Raw genomic sequence first — 18,341 nt, forward strand, 5'->3', positions numbered from 1 at the left:
CTGTTTCCACATTTTATTAGTAACGCTAACGGTATATTTGCATCAGAAACCATTTTTTTAAATATAAAAAATAACTATAGGTTATTATAAATAAGTAAACACCAGGATCCAAATAGTATATCAGTATTATCAATACTCGTATGAAAACTGCAGTTTACTGCTTCCCTAGTGACCAAATGCCATTACAGTACTTCACAAAACAAACTGAAGAAAAAGTATTTAAGTACCACATATACTGTACCTATTTGAGAAACAATAGGGCTGTGTGTATGCAGGCAGCCCAATTCTGATATTTTTTTCCACTAATTAGTCTTTTGACCAATCACAGATCTTTTCACATCTGAGCTGATTGGTCAAAAGACGAATTAGGGGGGGGGATCATAATTGGACTGCCTATGTAAACACAGGCCTAGTAGACAGACAAACGGGAGTGCAGTGAATGAGGTAGAAGCCCTGATCAGCTGCATTCGTTTTACGTTCACTGGTAACCGGCAATGTAATAAAGGTTGGAGAAAGATGTTAGCTGATGGATGAATATCTTAGCAGAATTAGCTTGGAGCTGGTGTGGCTTTGGCTAGGATTGGCACTATCAACTTCAAACAAAAAAAACTGCCTATACCCACAAGAGATGATGCATGTATTACGTGTGTTCTATGCACTCGTTGACCACTATAACATTAAAGAAATAAGTGCAGTTTCAGCCATGTCTACTGTGCACCAAGTACACTACATGGCCAAAAGTATGTGGACACCTGCTCGTCGAACATCTCATTCCAAAATCATGGGCATTGACATAGAGTTGGTCCCTTTGCTGCAATAACAGCCTCCACTCTTCTGGGAAGGCTTTCCACTACATGTTAGAAAATTGCTGTGGGGACTTGCTTCCATTCAGCCACAAGAGCATTAGTGAGGTCAGGGCTCTCTGTGCAGGACACTTAAGTTATTCCACACTGCTCCTGACAAACCATTTTTGTATGGACCTCGCTTTATGCATCGTCATTCCGAAACAGGAAAGGGCCTTCCCCAAACTTGCTACAAAGTTGGAAGCACAGAATCGTCTAGAATGTCGTAAGCGTTAAGATTTCCCTAAGGGGCCTAGCCCGAACCATGAAAAACAGCCCCAGACCATTATTCCTCCTCTACCAAACTTTACAGTTGGCACTGCATTGGGGAATGTAGGGTTCTCCTGGTATCCGCCAAAACCAGATTCATCTGCCAGATGGTGGAGCATGATTCACCACTCCAGTCCAATGGCGGCGAGCTTTACACCACTCCAGCCGACGCTTGGCATTGCGCATAGTGATCTTAGGCTTGTGTGTGGCTGCTCAGCCATGGAAACTCACCTCCCGACTAACAGTTATTGTGCTGACGTTGCTTCCAGAGGCAGTTTGGAACTCGGTAGTGAGTGTTGCAACCGAGGACAGACAATTTCTACACGCTTCAGCACTCGGGGGTCCCGTTCTGTGAGCTTGTGTGGACTACTACTTCACAGCTGAGCTGTCGTTGCACCTAGACGTTTCCACAAATTTGACAAACTGACTTGTTGGAAAAGTGGCATCCTATGATGGGGACACATTGAAAGTCACTGAGCTCTTCAGTACAGGCCATTTTACTACCAATGTTTGTCTATGGACATTGCAGTGCTGTTTGCTCGATTTTAAAAAAACCTGTCAGCAACGGGTGTAGCAGAAATAGCCAAAGCCACTAATTTGAAGGGGTGTCCACATACCTTTGTACATAAACTAAACTCTTAAGATTTTGTAACCTGGCTATTTAGAGGTGTTTCAATGTAGTATGACTTATTTGTGCTTGATCAATAGAAAATACTGAGATTGATGAAAGCCTCAAAATGTAGTCACTTAAATGTAATTTACCCCTTTTATGTGTTTAATGACAGGAGTTTTAAAATATGATAGTTATATTTTACGCTAACAACTATGCATGTTACATCTGAATAGCTGGAATAGATAATAGAGCAAAAGGCTATACTCAAACATGTCCCTCTCCACAGGTATATGCTTCAATCCCACTAGTAATAATCAGGATACTTAGTGAAGGCATAATCTCATAAAGTCTACATTTCAACTACTCTCTATTCCCCTTGATCTAATATTATTGTCATAATTAGCATAATTAAAATATTAGCCATGTTTCTAATATCACCTAAACTTCTAGTTTGCTACATTATATTACTCAGAGGGTGTAGTGGTTTGGCTGATGGCAATACTTTCAGTTTCAGGTTGTTTTTAAAAGACAAAAAAAAACAACAAAAACACTTCAGCATCAGTATCTCAGCAGTGTGTCAGTGTTAGAGTCAGTATCTGTGTAGTACAGTCAGCATGTCCTATGGTACAGAGTTGATGATAGTCTGGAGGTAGCCCTCTAGGTTCTCCAGCACCCCTTCCTTCACTGGGAGCTGCTGCTTTCCAGCCTTCATCTGGATTGGGGGACAGACAGACTATAGTACGCAATGGTTTGTGGCACAGAATTAATTTCTTACACTAAATATAGCATGTTACAAATGGTTGAGGTGAGTGTAATGGACATATTGATGGGTTTTACTGATCAGTTTCCCTCAGCTTCAGGAGCAGGTCCACCTCTGACTTGCCTTTGGTCCAACCCAGCAGGTCCTGGGTGAGTAGATCATTAACAAAACATTCAAACGAACCAACTCTTATGGGTAGGGAAAGGACTCCTAACTGAATTAAAGTCAGTGGAGTCGTGTGGTTGAGTTTATTGGTCACATGATGCTCTGTAAGTCGAGTTAAACTAATGTCTTTAGGTGTGAGTGAACAAGGTTGTGGGGATAAACTCACAGCATCACAGACAACCATAAGGTGTATGCACCAATTTGTAAGTCGCTCTGGATAAGAGCGTCTGCTAAATGACTTAAATGTAAATGTAACCTCTAGGTGGAGACATTCTGGTTTCTGGGCCATCTCCGTGTCGCAGGCGATACCAGCCATCGAAGTTGGGGGACCTGAAGAATTTCCTACTAGGCCATACATCAAAGTGCAATGCATTATGGATGATTTGTTTGAAAAATATGTGCCACAACTAGATACAATACTTAGAAATGACAGATGAGGTGGCAGGTGGACAGACCCACCCAATCCCCTTTGTGCACAGAGGTGAGCCGAGGTCCAGCGTCCCCATGAACTCCTCTTGACTGAAGGAAACGGATCTGAGGGGTCTGAAACACACACGTATTACCGTATTCAAACAGTATCAACATACCATAGAAACAGGTTTGCTATCAATGTCACCCACCTTCCAAGGAGTCACAGACCTCTAGCAGAGGCATCAGGCTGGCCAGGTAGCGTTCCTGGGGGAGACAGGTGAGACACACAGCATGCAGCAGGACAGACAGTCTATATAGGGGTGGGATGGATGTGTGGTAGGGAAGGCAGTCCCCTCAACAGTGGGGTGATGAAGCTCTGGGTGAGTTCTAACAGATGTCTCCTCAAGATGGCACTCTGCACCTCTTCCTCTGGATCCCTTTAAGGAGTCTTTTGATGAGACTTGTCTTTTTGAAGGAATATTTTATGTGCCGTGTAGATACCTACAGGTTGGGAGAACATGTTTTTACACACCAACTCACTCTCTCAAACCATGTTGGTTCCATAACTCCAGATGTTTTACCTGACTTAGTGTCCAGTGTTTTCAGCTTGGCTAGTTTCTTCACCTTCACAGGCAGGTCACCTGACATCTTGAGTTCTCCAAGGCGTAAAATGTGGGGCCAGAACTTGGAAGGTCTTTATGAAGAAGGGATTAGTGACCCCAGAATCACATAGGGACTGGAGGGTCGAGAGAAAGGGAGCAGGGTGAGTTGACTTGCCCCTTGGGTATGACAGAGTATAAACACAGTGTTTAGAGTAAGCGGTGCCTGTGTCGTAGTGGTATACTCCTTAAACTCAGTGTCGTGTATGGTGAAATAGGGCCTGTAATCACAGCAATACTGCAGTGGAGCAATCGAGCTGTAGGATGGGAGAAAGACCAAACTCACAGAGTTACAGTACATACACGTGACGCTAAATGTCATATTTCATTAATTTTCTGTTTACCTCGCTAGGGCCAGCACAGTTTACGAGGAGACAGTAGGAGAGGGTGCCATGATGACCACGGGCTCCCCGATCAGCATGAGCTCCCAGAGGATCTGCAGGTGGATCAGGAAGGACTGGAAACACCTGGACAGGTCAGAGGGCAAAGGTCAGTTCATATACGAAGCTGCTTTCACTAATACAATGCATCCTCAAATTAAACTGAAAATATAGCTAAGTTCAAGCCATGTAATTTACACAGATACATAAGTATGTACAGTATATGTTTAGATTTACACTTTTAAGAGGTCAAGCTCATGTATTGTCGATAGCATCATAGGGGCTGGTAGAAGATTCTGGTAATAACAGAAACATATTTTTTAGATATAGTCCTCTAGCGATACCCATCAACTAACAGCAACTTTACTAACATCATGGAGAAGTCATATTTTCATGGGCACGTGGCTCATTACATAAAAAGCTATACCAACCTCCTTTTGTGCTCGTTTCACCGGGCTCCCCCCAGGTTTGTCGTTTTTGGATGGGATCCTGACCTGCATGACCACGCCCATCACAGGTAGGTTGAGTGTCAGCCCTGGCACCGGAGATTGCCATTGGTCAATCTCGTTGCACACTGCATGGTGGGAGAGTGAGAAAGATGTTAAGGAAGTAGAGTCCAGACTGTACCTTAGAGCCCTAGTTAACTATAATGGGAGATGAATTAGAAATAAGACAAGAGGTTATATATTACCCCACCTGCTTCAAGGTGAGGTTCCAACTTCTCAAAATACTCTGGAGCTATGATCTGCAGCAAGGACTGAAAGAGGTGGGCATACAGTAGTCTGGACACCAGTACAAGAGACTAGCAAGAGAGAGTGAAAGAGAAAGGCAGGAGAGAGAATGAAAGAAAACCAAATGTGAATACATTGTGGTTCTGATTACTAAGCAGATCTGCAACATAAGCTTCTAACCTTCTGAAAGTAGCCTCTTTTGACGGTGGCGTCCTCGACTTGTCTGAAGTAGACAAAGCCATAGAAATGGGCCAGCGCTCGCTAAGGGGGAAAGGGAGAGAGGTTAGATAATAAGTTATTGCAATGACAGAAGTTTAGTGGTGGCTGACATGAATATTCCACTCCAGTCACTGATTTCAGATTAGCGGTTCCTACCAAAGAACCAACCATAACCCTAAAAAGTAAGCAACCAAACTGTCCCTGGACCAGTTGTTCAGTCAGACCACAGCAAAGGACCGATGACAGACTCCCAATCACAAATCGACCGCTAAGACTAAGCCCTACACCCTGTGCACTTGTGGAGATGTGAGAGGACTTGGTTGATATAGGCAATATAGTGAAACTTTCACCTAGCCTATCAGAGGGCAACTATTACCCTATTGCTTACACCTGTCAAATCCAATCAGATCTTCATAAATATGATTTGGGATTGGGCCAGACAGAGGGCTCACCAGTAGTGTGACGGGTGCATCTCTGCTGTAGGCATTCTCCACTACAAACCAGGAGCCCCTGCGGCCCACAGACTGATGCAATCTGAAGCTGAACTGGGTGTCCCCAAGGCATCCTGGGAAACATCACACAGGTCATGTGACTGATATAGATTTTTGTCCCAATCCCAAATCGACCCATAGACCCTACGCCCTATACACTTGTGGAGATCTGAGTGGATTTGACAGGTGCATGCAATTTGGCAAAGATCATCAACTAAATTCAGCCGCAGGTCGATCTTTTCTTGAGCAGCTGGCCAGAACATAATCACAAATCATTTGTAGACTGCAAATTGCTTGCAAGAAGCCCAAACGGATGTAATATTTGAATAAAACATCATTTCCAACTTTACTTACATTTGTATACGATCACATGTATCTCTCGCTCTACTATGCCTGGGAATACTTTGGAACATATTTCCAAAATTAAAATCACTTGGAGCTGATTTGCTATTTGTAAGTTGCTCTGGATAAGAGCGTCTGCTAAATGACTTAAATGTAATGTAATGTAATGTTTTTTTCCAGTCTTTTGTGTCCAGCAATAAAACTTAATTATTATTTTTAACTATTTTTGTTTTGCTCAGAAAACTTATAAATAAAATCACCCGTGGACAAAATGTGGCTCGCGGGCCGCCAGTTGGGGAACTCTGCAATATGGTAATAGTTCCAACTTCTGATAGGATAGGTGGAAGTTTCACCATATTGTTAAAAGCCATCAAATCATGTCAGATATCCACAAGTGCATAGGGCCCTGGATCGACTGTAAATGTATTTTGTGATGACAGAATGTGCCATCTAATACATTAACCTGAGTGAGAGCCAGGGAAGGACAGGTAGCAAACGCTAGTTTTCTGGAGTTTAAAGGAGAGGAAGCACAATCAGGGTGATTTATTCATTGACATGCAACTAGCTTGTTATGTATGGGGTGCATCACAAAAATTATGAGCATAAATTCATTTCATACCTCCTTCTCAGTGAGTTTCACATGGTGTGGGGAACACCAGCTGGAATAGAGGAGAAAATGCCAATATGTCATGATGTCACTATTCCACACATGCGCCGGCTGGCCAGATTATGAAACACATGAGGTTGATGTGGATCATGATTTCTTTCTGCAAGCAAACCAGACCTTGTAGACATTAACATCATTAGCACGCTAGCTAGATTGGGTGTCAACAACACATTTTAGGGATGCTACACTACAGTAAAGTACATTGCAACCGATAAATACCTCTGGCTTGGCCGAGGTCGAAGGTAACGACGCAGACACACTCCAGCCACGAAGAGAACCGGGCCCATGGCAAACTCGATTATGTTTTCTCTGACTCAATAAAACGAGATTCGGAGCTGTCCAACGAGTCAATCACGAATCAGATGTCCATTTCCTCATTGCCCCGAATGATTGTGCTGCCCTGTCCGCTATTTACTTCGTGACGTGAAAGCAAGACGCGTCGCCTCTCCACAGTGAGAAGGGTTGAAATGACAGCTGAATCCCCCTGTCCTGTAGTTACAGTAGATAGTTGTTCTGCAAAAATCAAGTGCTATTGAAAGACTGCTTCGAAATCAACATGATTAAAATGTTTCCCCGAAGTGTTTACTAATGCAAATAAATAGATCGTTGAAAGGGTACGGAAAGCTCATTCTGGTAAATGTACTGGTTTGATTATACATTTTTGAAAGAAACTCACGTTCAGCTCCAGAGTAAACTACAACTCCCACAATGCATGCAGCAGGGCGCTGTCACATGGACGTGCGGTGAGCTGGGTTGTAGTTCATAGCTAATGCAAGTGTTTTGCGCTCTCTCATGATTCTGGACCGAACATGACTTCAGCTATAGACCCCTGCTCATTTTCCTCATTTTCCAAGTGCGTTACCAAGCACCTGAATCTCACCTTCCATGTGGATTTTGACAGCCATGTCCTCAAAGCTAAGGTCGCACTCACCGTGGAGGTTTTAGTGGATCATTTCACGTCTTTGGTACAGTATTTATCTCATTTCTCAATCTGGATAGCCAGCAAGTTAACGTTACTAAACTAACTTTAGCGAAATTCATTCATTCTTGCTAGCAAATGCCTTTGTGTTGTCAAATTCATTAGCGTGGGAAAAAGCCTTGTTTCAGTACACATTGTTTCAGGTGGGTATAATTTGTGGAACGTTCCAACAGGGATCTGTTCCAAAAACGTATTAAAGTACAAGGTTGCCTTCAAACAACGCATACAAAGTAGCATGATCAATTCACCTCGCTAACTAGCTGCCGAATAGGCATCAACTCACCACGTATCTTATTCTTTTTTTTTAATAATATGTTTATTTTACAATAAAAAATCTAATAAAAAAAGACAGCAATACTAACAATGACATTCATTGTACTGTTGAATGGGATGGCCAATTTAGAGGACAAAACTTAACTCACACATACACAAAATAAAACTAAATCCTATTAGGTGGTACATGTATAAGAAGACAGCATATAGTCATTACAAGCAGTGTAGTTAAGCCAAAAATAAATATTGATTCGAGTACAGCACAGAGTAGCAGCAGATCGTCAACCCAGTTATGAAGCGGGACTAGACCATTTATCCAGTATCGGCTGCCATATTTTGTAAAACATTGAACTTCTATTGGAGGTATTGCATCGAATCTTTTCCATGTGTATTACATTCCCTAAATCCCGTAACCACATGTCAAAGGTAGGTACAGTCTCCAGTTTCCAAAATTGCAATATGAGCCTTTTGGCTAATAGAGTACAAAGAGAGACAGCTTTCTCCTCGTGGTTATTCCCATCAACTGTACCAAACAGAGCGGTCAATGGGTCTGGGGCTAGAACTCTATCAAAGGCTCTAGATAAATAATCAAAATGAGAGCCCAGTAAACATGTCATTTAGGACATGTCCAGAATAAGTGGGTCAACGTCCCCACATATCTTATTCTTAATGTTTGTCCATAGGCTACCAGAGTGAGGACAGACATTTTTCAGAAATAAACTTAATTAAACAGCCCACCCGGTATCTTATTCTGCCGCTATACAACTTTGTGTGCTTTGTTTGTTGGCAATCTTGTTGTTTACGAATTTTTTTGGTTAAGATTCCTGTTGGAACGTACAACAAATTATACCCACCCCCTTGTTTCGTTTCACCTGTTTCAGTACACTGCTACAAAGCAATTGGTTGAGCTTATCAGACACAACGTATCACGCTGCAAGACGAGCTCTGATTTGAATCTCACTCATTGCAAATCTGATCATTAGTGGGTCACATTCAGGAATGATATGTAGCTAGCCATATGTACTTTATGACACTGTTCTGCTCAGTGACAGTACGACTTTGACAGGTCGAGCTGGCGTGTGATACCAGCCGCGTGAACTTTAGATCGGAGTTCAGACTGTGTGTCTCACAGCAGGTGTAGAAAATGTAGTCAGCCTCTCAGGGCCAGGTTGAGATATAAATGTGTATTTCTTATGGTGACAGCTGTTTTACAGTCACAATCTGGGGGAAGTTGGAGGTTGTGGTTCTTGTAGTTGTTGACACTGTTGGTTACCCAAACGTGTTGCCCCACTTCCCCTTTTCTTTAATCTCTCTCTCTCTCCTTCCTACCATCAGACCCTTGACACGAAGGACCTGAAGGTCTCCAAGGTAACAGCCAATGGACAGGCAGCAAAGTTCACTCTGGGACCCAAGCACAGCTTCATGGGATCCCCTCTGGAGATCACACTGCCATTTGACCTCTCCAGGTAACTGTAGGGGAAGGGTCCCAAAGCCCCTTCCCATTATTGATTAAGGGGACCCTAAGAATCATATGCTCACTATTATACTGTTGCTATGTGTCTTAATCTCTGCCACTATACTTTTCACAAGCTATCTATATTAGTCTTTGCGGTTACACCATAGCTGTTGCCAGAGCGTGCCTGTAGGCTGGGTGTAAGTCAGACCGGAACTCGGTAAAGAGCTGAGAAGTTAACACTGTCTGGTTTTGACACTTTTTGATCTCGTGTGACAGTGGAAAATGCAGATGATACTAGGTTACCTTATAAGTTAACTTCAGCTTATTGCTGCACACATACATTGATGTAGATGATCACACCACCAGGGGGCGATCATAGGTATATATTATAATCAGCTGCGCCCTTTGCTTGGTTGCAGAACTTACTCTGAGACATACATGCTCTGTTTCTCTTGTTAAATTCTGCCTGCAATTGCATTAATAAAGGTTTGATTGATTTACTTAAAGAAGATATTGGCTGACTGCTGATTTCACCAGATAAGCCAATGATTGACAAGGAACCTACCCCGACATAACCACCCCCTCTGTCTCACTCTCACACCTTAGGGGCCTGTTCAGGAAGATGTCATGTTACAGAACATTCAGAAATAAATTAATTGTGTATAACAGATATGATTTTGTCATATAGAGTGGGGAATAGTGTCTTCTCTATTCATTCCATTTCTATCTGTAACTTTCAGAGCACTGCACATCACTGATTCCACCCCAGGTAACTCAACCCTCAGAGATTGAACTGATGGATACTGGCTTAGAGGTAATATTTAGTGTGTGTGTTTGTTTCTCAGGGGTCAGCATGTGATCGTGGAGGTGACTTATGAGACGGCTCCTAATGCTTCTGCGCTGCAGTGGCTCACTCCTGAACAGACTGCTGGGAAGAAACACCCCTACCTCTTCAGCCAGTGCCAGGTAACACACACACATACACTGAGATTATGGACATGCACAAACATAAAGTCTTATTTTTGGGTTGGGCTCGTTCTAATTCAACAAAAGACTGCACCACGAACAGTACTTCTATGGTAAAAGTAGTTGCAAGACTGGCAATCAAAATGCAACATTTTCACAATATCTGACCAGTGTAACTGTAGTCACGCACAGAAACCACTTCCGTGACTAGAAGCTCTTATTATTATTATTTTTGGTTGGATGCCAGTCTTGCTCAACGGTCATTTTAACTGTGAAAGTAGTTGTAAGACTGTCTCAAAAGACATCACAAGGGAACACTTTCCCAACCCCATCTTCTGCAACATCCAACCACTGGTGTTGTAATCACGCACAGAAACCTGCTCTGCTCTTTGACGTTCTTAGCAGAAGAAAGATTGAATCATTTGATTGTAACCTGTGCCAGGTGAGGTTGCTTTTGCCCCTGCTTTCTTTCTTAGTTAAATCCCCCTCCTCTTCTCCCTCTTTTTTTGTGTGTATCACCTGTGTGTCCAAATGTGCAGTGTCCCGCTGCCGCACTGATAAGTTTAATGAGGACCATGATCATTGTCTCCTCTGTCGCTGATATTGATATGAACAGCCCTCTATATTATTGCACACAATATTACTTTGTTTACTTACATTACTTATATCCGTCCCCTCTTGGAGATAAATCCAGATTAGGTGGTTGATGTGATAATGTGCTAATAACCACCTCACACTTCTCCAGGCCACCCATTGCAGGAGCATGGTACCCTGCCAGGATACTCCCGCCATGAAACACACCTACTATGCCCAGGTGTCTGTCCCCAAGGAGCTGGTGGCTGTGATGAGCGCTGTACGGGACGGAGCGGAGCCTGATCCCGAGGACAGCAGCCGGGCCATCTACCGCTTCAGACAACCAGTCAGTGTTTCTATTCTCGATCACTGTTTCTATCCATTTCTCCATCCAACCATCCATTTTCATCCATAGATTAATACAGTAAGTCAGTCTTGCTTTTTGGCTTGACTGTTCAAGGTACAGCGCTGCCAAAGTAGCTGCTGATCAAGCAATAACGAGTTAATTACAAGGAATGTTTAGATGAAACGGCCAGATAACAAAAGGAACGCCTACAATCTGAATGAAATGCAGTACCAGTCAAAAGTTTGGAGGGTTTTTCTTTATTTTTACTATTTTCTACATTGTAGAATAATAATGAAGACGTCAAAACTATGAAATAACACATATGGAATCATGTAGTAACCAAAAAAGTGCTAAACAAATCAAGATATATTTTATATTTGAGATTCTTCAAAGTAGCCACCTCTTTGCCTTGATGACAGCTTTGCACACTCTTGGCATTCTCTCAACCACCTTCATGAGGTAGTAACTTGGAATGCATTTCAATTAACAGGTGTGTCTTGTTAAAAGTTCATTTGTAGAATTTCTTTCCTTTTTAATGCGTTTGAGCCAATCGGTTGTGTTGTGACAAGGTTGGGGTGGTATACAGAAGATAGCCCTATTTGGTAAAAGACCAAGTCCATATTATGGCAAGAACAGCTCAAATAAGCAAAGAGAAACGACAGTCCATCATTACTTTAAGACATGAAGGTCAGTCAATCCGGAAAAGTTCAAGAACTTTGAAGTGCAGTCGCAAAAACCATCAAGCACTACGATGAAACTGGCTCTCATGAGGACCGCCACTGGAAAGTAAGACCCAGAAATACATCTGCTGTAGAGGATAAGTTCATTAGAGTTACCAGCCTCAGAAGTTGCAGCCCAAATAAATCCTTCACAGAGTTCAAGTCTCTGACACATCTCAACATCAACTGTTCAGAGGAGAACACGTGAATCAGGCCTTCATGGTTGAATTTGCAGCAAAGAAACCACTACTGAAGGACACCAATGAGAAGAGAATTGCTTGGGCCAAGAAACCCGAGCATTAGACCAGTGGAAATCAGTCCTTTGGTCTGATGAGGACACATTTTAGATAGTTGGTTCCAGGATGATCTACGCATGTGTTTTTCCCACCGTGAAGCATGGAGGAGGAGGTGTGATGGTGTGGGAGAGCTTTGCAGGTGACACTGTCAGTGATTTATTTAGAATTTAAGGCACACTTAACCAGCATGGCTACCACAGCATTCTGCAGTGATACGCCATCCCATCTGATTTGATCTTAGTGGGACAATGACCCAAAACACACCTCCAGACTGTGTAATAACTATTTGACCAAGGAGAGTGATGGAGTGCTGCATCAGATGACCTGGCCTCCACAATCACTGACCTCAACCCAATTGAGATGGTTTGGGATGAGTAGGACTGCAGAGTGAAGGAAAAGCAGCCAATATGTGCTCAACATGTGGGAACTCCTTCAAGACTGTTGGAAAACCATTCCTCATGAAGCTGGTGGGGAGAATAACAAGAGTGCCTTGATGACAGCTTTGCACAAAGGGTGGCTACTTTGAAGAATCTCAAATATAAAATATATTTTGATTTCTTTACCTCATGATTCGATATTTGTTCTTTTTTATAGTTTTGATGCCTTCACTATTATTCCACAATGTAGAAAATGGTACAAATAAAGAAAAACCCTTGAATGAGTACAGTAGGTGTGTCCAAACTTTTAACTGGTTCTGTACATTGTCAGTGACAGGAGCAGGTACATGGCTGTGTGTGTCTGACCGCTGTGTTTGTTGACCTTTGACACCTCCCAGGTGCCCATGCCCTCTTACCTCATTGCCATCGTGGTAGGAGCTCTGGAGAGCAGGTACACACACACCCACCCATACATATAACTATTGCCCAGTTTTCCTACAAATTATTTTAAATGAATAAATGATCAGTGAAATATTAGTAATAAAAGTTTGTTGTTTACTAGAGAGATTGGGCCCAGGTCTCGTGTTTGGTCAGAGAAGGAGTTTGTGGACAAGGCAGCATATGAGTTCTCGGAGGTGAGTTTAGCAGTATTTACTGTATCTGTGTGGTACGTATGTCATTTGTCTCATCCTGCATCAGCAGAGTTTTTAATATTGAAATGTCAGCCTTGCCAAAAGGTGTGTATGTCCCTCTCAGACAGAGACCATGTTGAAGACCGCTGAGGGCCTTGCGGGGCCGTATGTGTGGGGCCAGTATGACATCCTGGTCCTGCCCCCCTCCTTCCCATATGGAGGCATGGAGAACCCCTGCCTTACCTATGCCACCCCCACGCTGCTGGTGAGAGACCTTACACACACACATCACAATGCCAAATCCCCCTGTCTGTGTATTTGTTGTTGTTGTAACATTCCTTTCATCCTATGTTTATCTTCTAGGCTGGAGACAGATCCTTGTCCAATGTAAGTTCACAGGTGTCCGTGTCTTCTCAAGTATGTGTTTTATATCTCTGTACGGGTGTGTTAACCTGTGTCCTCCTCCTGTTTCTCTCTCCAGGTCATAGCCCATGAGATCTCTCACAGCTGGACTGGCAACCTGGTGACCAACAAGACCTGGGAGCACTTCTGGTACGACACAGAGAAAAACATTCTATCAATGTTTTTTTTCTCGCTTGAAGGAATGGGAATGATATGTCAAATTAGCCATAACTGAGTATCAGACAAATGGGAGTGAGAGATGGAAAAGGAAGATCGCTTTCCGGAGTTAATGAGTTCATAATTAGTGTCTGTGCCCCTTCCTTCTCCAGGCTGAATGAGGGTCACACGGTGTACCTTGAGAGAATGATTGGCAGGTCTATGGAGAGTGAACAGTTCAGACAGTTCAAGGCCATGGGCGGCTGGAAGGAGCTGCAGGAATCGGTGAGCGAACACACACACATGCACGAGTACACTGTAACACTGGTACATACAGGAGTACACTTTTAAGCCTTGTTCACATTGGTAGTTTGAACTGACTCAAATCCTTTAAAAATATACATATCTGTTATTTTTCCTGAGGTTTGAACACCCAAAAAGCACATGGAATTTGATATTTCGAGTCCCATTTCAAACCACCTTTCGTAGGTGGTTTGAAGTCAGTTATACATCTGATTCCTGGCCTTGCGACTTGTTTTTAAACGGTCAAATTGGATACATTTTCTCTCAAGTGGTTTTTATTTGGCATATCTAGTTGCTTGCTAGCTACTCTGACAGTTTGACAAGAACATGTGGTAGCTAAATAGCTTGTTAATTTTTGACCAACATTAGTGAATGTGCTAAAGAGATAAACAGCCACATAGCTAGCTAGTTGACTGCTGTGGCTAACCAAAAAGGCCTTGTTTTGAAAGTTAGGTCATGATTTTGGTCATTCAAAGCAACTGGGAAACGTCCATGGCAGGCTTTGTCACCTTAGCTCGCTACATAACGTCTGAGTTGATAGGAAGCACGAGCACCACTACCAATCAGCCTACACCACTGTGCACACACCCTTCGTTACTATGACAACTGGCATAACCATGTCAGCTAATGACTGCTGTCTGAACACACAGAAATCAAATTTGGTCACGTGTAACTTCCTGTTTGGAAGTTACAAATGATTTGGAAAAACAAAACTGATTTGAGCATTGAGGCCGTGTCCGACTTCACTGAAGTCGCTTAGCTGTTCATTCGTACCTGTGTTTGTTTGTGTGCGGGTGCAACTGTGTATGCCCGACCTTATCTGATCTGTTACCTCTGTCTCCCAGGTGAACACGTTTGGGGCCAACAACCCTCTGACCAACCTGGTTCCCAACCTGAATGAGGTGGACCTTGACGAAGCCTTCTCCTCTGTCCCCTACGAGAAGGGTTTCGCTCTTCTCTACCACCTGGAGGAGCTCATGGGAGGACCTGGTGAGAGAGAGAGAGAGAGAGAGAGAGAGACACACACACACACACACACACACACACACACACACACTTGCATTTCATTCAGTCATAAAAATGAAGTCCCTTGCTTCATGTAATTGGTTGTGTCTCTTACAGAGGTGTTTATGGGTTTTGTTAAGTCGTACATCCAGCTGTTTTCATACAGCAGCATCACTACTGAGGAGTGGAAACACTACCTCTTCACCTATTTTAAGAACAAGGTACAGTAACCACCACTCTCCACCTAACCAAGTTGCTATCAAATCCTCTTGCTGTGGCTCTTGAACTTCTCTCTGTTTCACCTTTATTGCTCCCTACCCGATCACAGGTGGACATCCTGAATAAGGTGGACTGGAACGCCTGGATGCACACCCCCGGGATGCCCCCCGTCAAACCACAGTGGGGTTCCCTTACCATTTCACTTGAGAATCACTCACCTGGCTGTTACACCTTTGAGCCCCCTTTGAGCCCCCTGTTATTTTGTGGGTCTGTTTTTGGTTGTCATTGTTTACCTGTCCAGTCAATGAGGTGTGTGTTAAATCGATGCCCCACCTCCTCCCCAGATATGACAGCACCATGGCAGACGCCTGCATCGCGCTGTGTAAGAGATGGGTGAAGGTGAGGGTACATGCTCCGCATTGATAATGTGTATGTTCTAGAACCTCAGGATGATAGAACATGGCATTTTTTTTACAAGTATTACTGTGTTGTTAATTTCTCTCTCCCCCTCTAGACCAAAGAGGGGGATCTGGGGAATTTCAGTGAGGGGGATGTGAAGACTCTCTCCACCCACCAGCTCATAGAGTTCCTGTCTCTGCTCCTGCAACAGGTAGACACGCCTCACTGTCACTCACCCGGTCGTCATAGCAACCTTCCACAAGCCATGTGATCGCTCTATTCGAATCCAAAGCGGACCAATGACCATATTTTCCCCCTAGGAGCCCCTCCCCCTCGGCCATGTGAAGAGGATGCAGGAAGTGTACCAACTCAACTCCATCAACAACGCAGAGATCCGCTTCAGGCGAGTTCCTGTTCTGGGGTCCCATCATGCAGTATGTGTCTGTGTGTCATTGGCTCTCACTGTTTGCTCCCTTCTTCCAGGTGGCTGCGGCTGTGTGTCAAGTCCAAGTGGGAGGATGCTGTTCCCATGGCACTGAAGATGGCGACAGAGCAGGGGAGGATGAAGTTCACACGGCCACTATTCAAGTAACCAACGGCACCACTATCTGAGACAATCTGTGTTATTAGGTGCCATGCGTTGTTGTGCTTTCTGGATCAAAATATTTCTCGGCAGCATCTTGATGAGTCCTATTCTCTTATTTAGAGACCCTTTTGTGTGTGTGTTCTACCTAATCCCTCTTGTTCTCCCTCCTTTTAGAGAAGTGTATAACTTTGATAAGTATCATGAGGAGGCGGTGCGTGTGTTCATAGCCCACCGGGCAGCCATGCACCCTGTAACGGCCAATCTGGTGGCCAAGGACCTGAAGGTGGACAACGACAAGAGCACCTGATTCTAATTGGAATCCCACCAGAAGCACTCCAAGACTGGCATTATTACCGGTTCACACACCCCACCCCGTTGCCGAAAACGACCAGAGAAAGCTTCCAGCCGCATCCCCACTTTTTTATAACGATCTCTACTTTGCTTGGCAGCTATTCAGAATTGGCTTGTATCTGTTTGTTTTTACATTAAGGTTTGTGATATGTCGAGCGGGGTTGGGGTCAATTCTGAATTTTTGAATTGAATTCCATTTGAATTGGCCACACCCCGCAGGAAACAGAATTTGAATTGAAGGAAGTAGGTTTTAATTTAAACCAATTAAACTAAGGCATGAAAGTCTTAATTTGACAAATCTTTTATAAAAAGCATATGCCACAAAACACTCAGAATTTAAAATATGATGGATCTATTCAACCAGATCTACTTTAGCAGACATCACCATAGCTTTTGTTTTGACAACGGAGGTGGAATTGTTAGATCTGTCAAATCGACAAGTGACTCCTGGCATTCTACCTAAAGCAGACGTTGTCATTGGCTGCACAGTCATTGCATTAACAGAAATCCCATGCAGCCTTGTTTACAAATTGAACACTGGAATTTGAGATGTAATCTACACCTCGATTAGGATGATAGAAATCGTCATTATTTTTGTTTGAATGATTTTTAAATTTGAGCTGCGTTATTTCTATGTATCCTACCCTTTCTTGTTCTGAATGTCTAATGCAAGTAATACTATTGCCGGTTAACACTTGATCAAATCAGTATTTTTCTTTGTCATATGTTTGCTTATTCCCTTTCATACACTTGTTTAATCTTATAACTTCTGGGAAATGTATTTGGATATTTAAAAACACGAAGGGAATTATTATAGACAACCCACAACATGACCTTAGAGTATTTCAGACCACTGCAATTATTTCAAATTATTTTAAGAGAATGAGTTTTAACAAATGAAATGTTTCCTTATGGTATTGTTAACCATACGTGACCATACAAACATTTCTGTCGTAATGTGTAGAATTCACAACCAATTCAGAATGGACTTCAACCCAGACATCCAGGTATTCATCTCAGGGCAGAAAAGTTATAAATAAACGTTTTTTTATTTATTTAATATTTTCGGAAACTCATTTTAGAACGGTTAAATCTTGTCCAGAATGCAAATACAGAACCTGTGTGAATTAGTTGCAATTATCTCATGCTTTCTTTGACGCCATTAAACACCATTATCCGAGAGTATTGAAAGTCTCGTGTTTTCCTGTTTCTTCATGATCAGCTGACAGTATTATGCAGCCTCACGTCCCAGCATTTGCCCTCTAGCAGTAATTCTGAGAAGTGAAGAAAGAATCTGAGAGATGGTTACCAATCAACACTGGCCTACAGACTTCCATCACATTCTGCTGCTTCAGACAGAGAGAAGGGCTGGTAGGTAGATGTGCTGGATCTGGGATATGTGCTTTGTAGGATATAGGGCACCCAGATTGAGGCCAGGATTCAATCTGATTGCTGGTTAAAGGCATATCTTGAGATTGAGTCGGCATGCAGCATGTACTGTGAATGGGATCTCTGGGAACCACAGGAACATTGCCTTTAAAAGCTGCATTGCCTGATTGAATCCCTGCCTGAGTGTTGCTCTGGGGTTGTGGGTTCAAATCTCAACTCTGTGCTCTGAACGTAGTCTCGGAAATCTAAGGCAACGGCACTAGTACGCTGAACTATTTTGAATGCATTTTCACAGTATGTTAAATATACATATGAGGAGACGAGCTGGTGCCTCAGGTGTAAGGAACTTGCCCTCCAATGACAA

At 43.1% G+C, this 18,341-nt stretch overlaps 2 protein-coding genes across 9 annotated transcripts; one reads left to right on the forward strand and one right to left on the reverse strand.

Annotated features, from left to right (window-relative positions):
- On the reverse strand, positions 1-7,161 carry LOC118392291 (protein DENND6B-like). 7 transcript variants are annotated; one of them, XM_035784119.2, is made up of 10 exons: positions 6,770-7,134; positions 6,503-6,542; positions 5,012-5,092; positions 4,797-4,902; positions 4,532-4,674; positions 4,065-4,187; positions 3,643-3,797; positions 3,271-3,562; positions 3,110-3,193; positions 1-2,437 (listed from the first exon to the last, which is right to left on the reverse strand). In XM_035784119.2, exons 1-7 carry the CDS (start codon positions 6,835-6,837, stop codon positions 3,699-3,701), a joined length of 660 nt encoding a protein of 219 aa, XP_035640012.1. In that variant the 5' UTR covers positions 6,838-7,134; the 3' UTR covers positions 1-2,437; positions 3,110-3,193; positions 3,271-3,562; positions 3,643-3,698. The 7 variants fall into 7 exon arrangements, with proteins under 7 accessions (XP_035640012.1, XP_035640008.1, XP_035640014.1 ...); XM_035784115.2 differs by having other exon boundaries at positions 1-2,992; XM_035784121.2 differs by having other exon boundaries at positions 1-3,193; positions 4,797-4,857; positions 6,770-7,161.
- LOC118392290 (leukotriene A-4 hydrolase-like) lies at positions 4,121-17,773 on the forward strand. Of its 2 annotated transcripts, XM_052460093.1 has the most exons (19): positions 4,121-4,209; positions 4,567-4,617; positions 9,138-9,268; positions 10,104-10,224; positions 10,970-11,143; positions 12,934-12,986; positions 13,098-13,170; positions 13,292-13,432; positions 13,531-13,554; positions 13,649-13,719; positions 13,899-14,010; positions 14,874-15,018; positions 15,151-15,254; positions 15,362-15,432; positions 15,597-15,651; positions 15,767-15,862; positions 15,972-16,054; positions 16,135-16,239; positions 16,412-17,773. In XM_052460093.1, the coding sequence occupies exons 3-19, from the start codon at positions 9,225-9,227 to the stop codon at positions 16,542-16,544; spliced, it is 1,605 nt and encodes a 534-aa protein (XP_052316053.1). In that variant the 5' UTR covers positions 4,121-4,209; positions 4,567-4,617; positions 9,138-9,224; the 3' UTR covers positions 16,545-17,773. The 2 variants fall into 2 exon arrangements, with proteins under 2 accessions (XP_052316053.1, XP_035640005.1); XM_035784112.2 differs by lacking the exons at positions 4,121-4,209; positions 4,567-4,617 and adding an exon at positions 7,271-7,515.
- Positions 17,774-18,341: the final 568 nt, after the last annotated feature.

This window comes from Oncorhynchus keta, chromosome 13, assembly GCF_023373465.1.
Source record: "Oncorhynchus keta strain PuntledgeMale-10-30-2019 chromosome 13, Oket_V2, whole genome shotgun sequence".
Taxonomy (NCBI): Eukaryota; Metazoa; Chordata; class Actinopteri; order Salmoniformes; family Salmonidae; genus Oncorhynchus; species Oncorhynchus keta.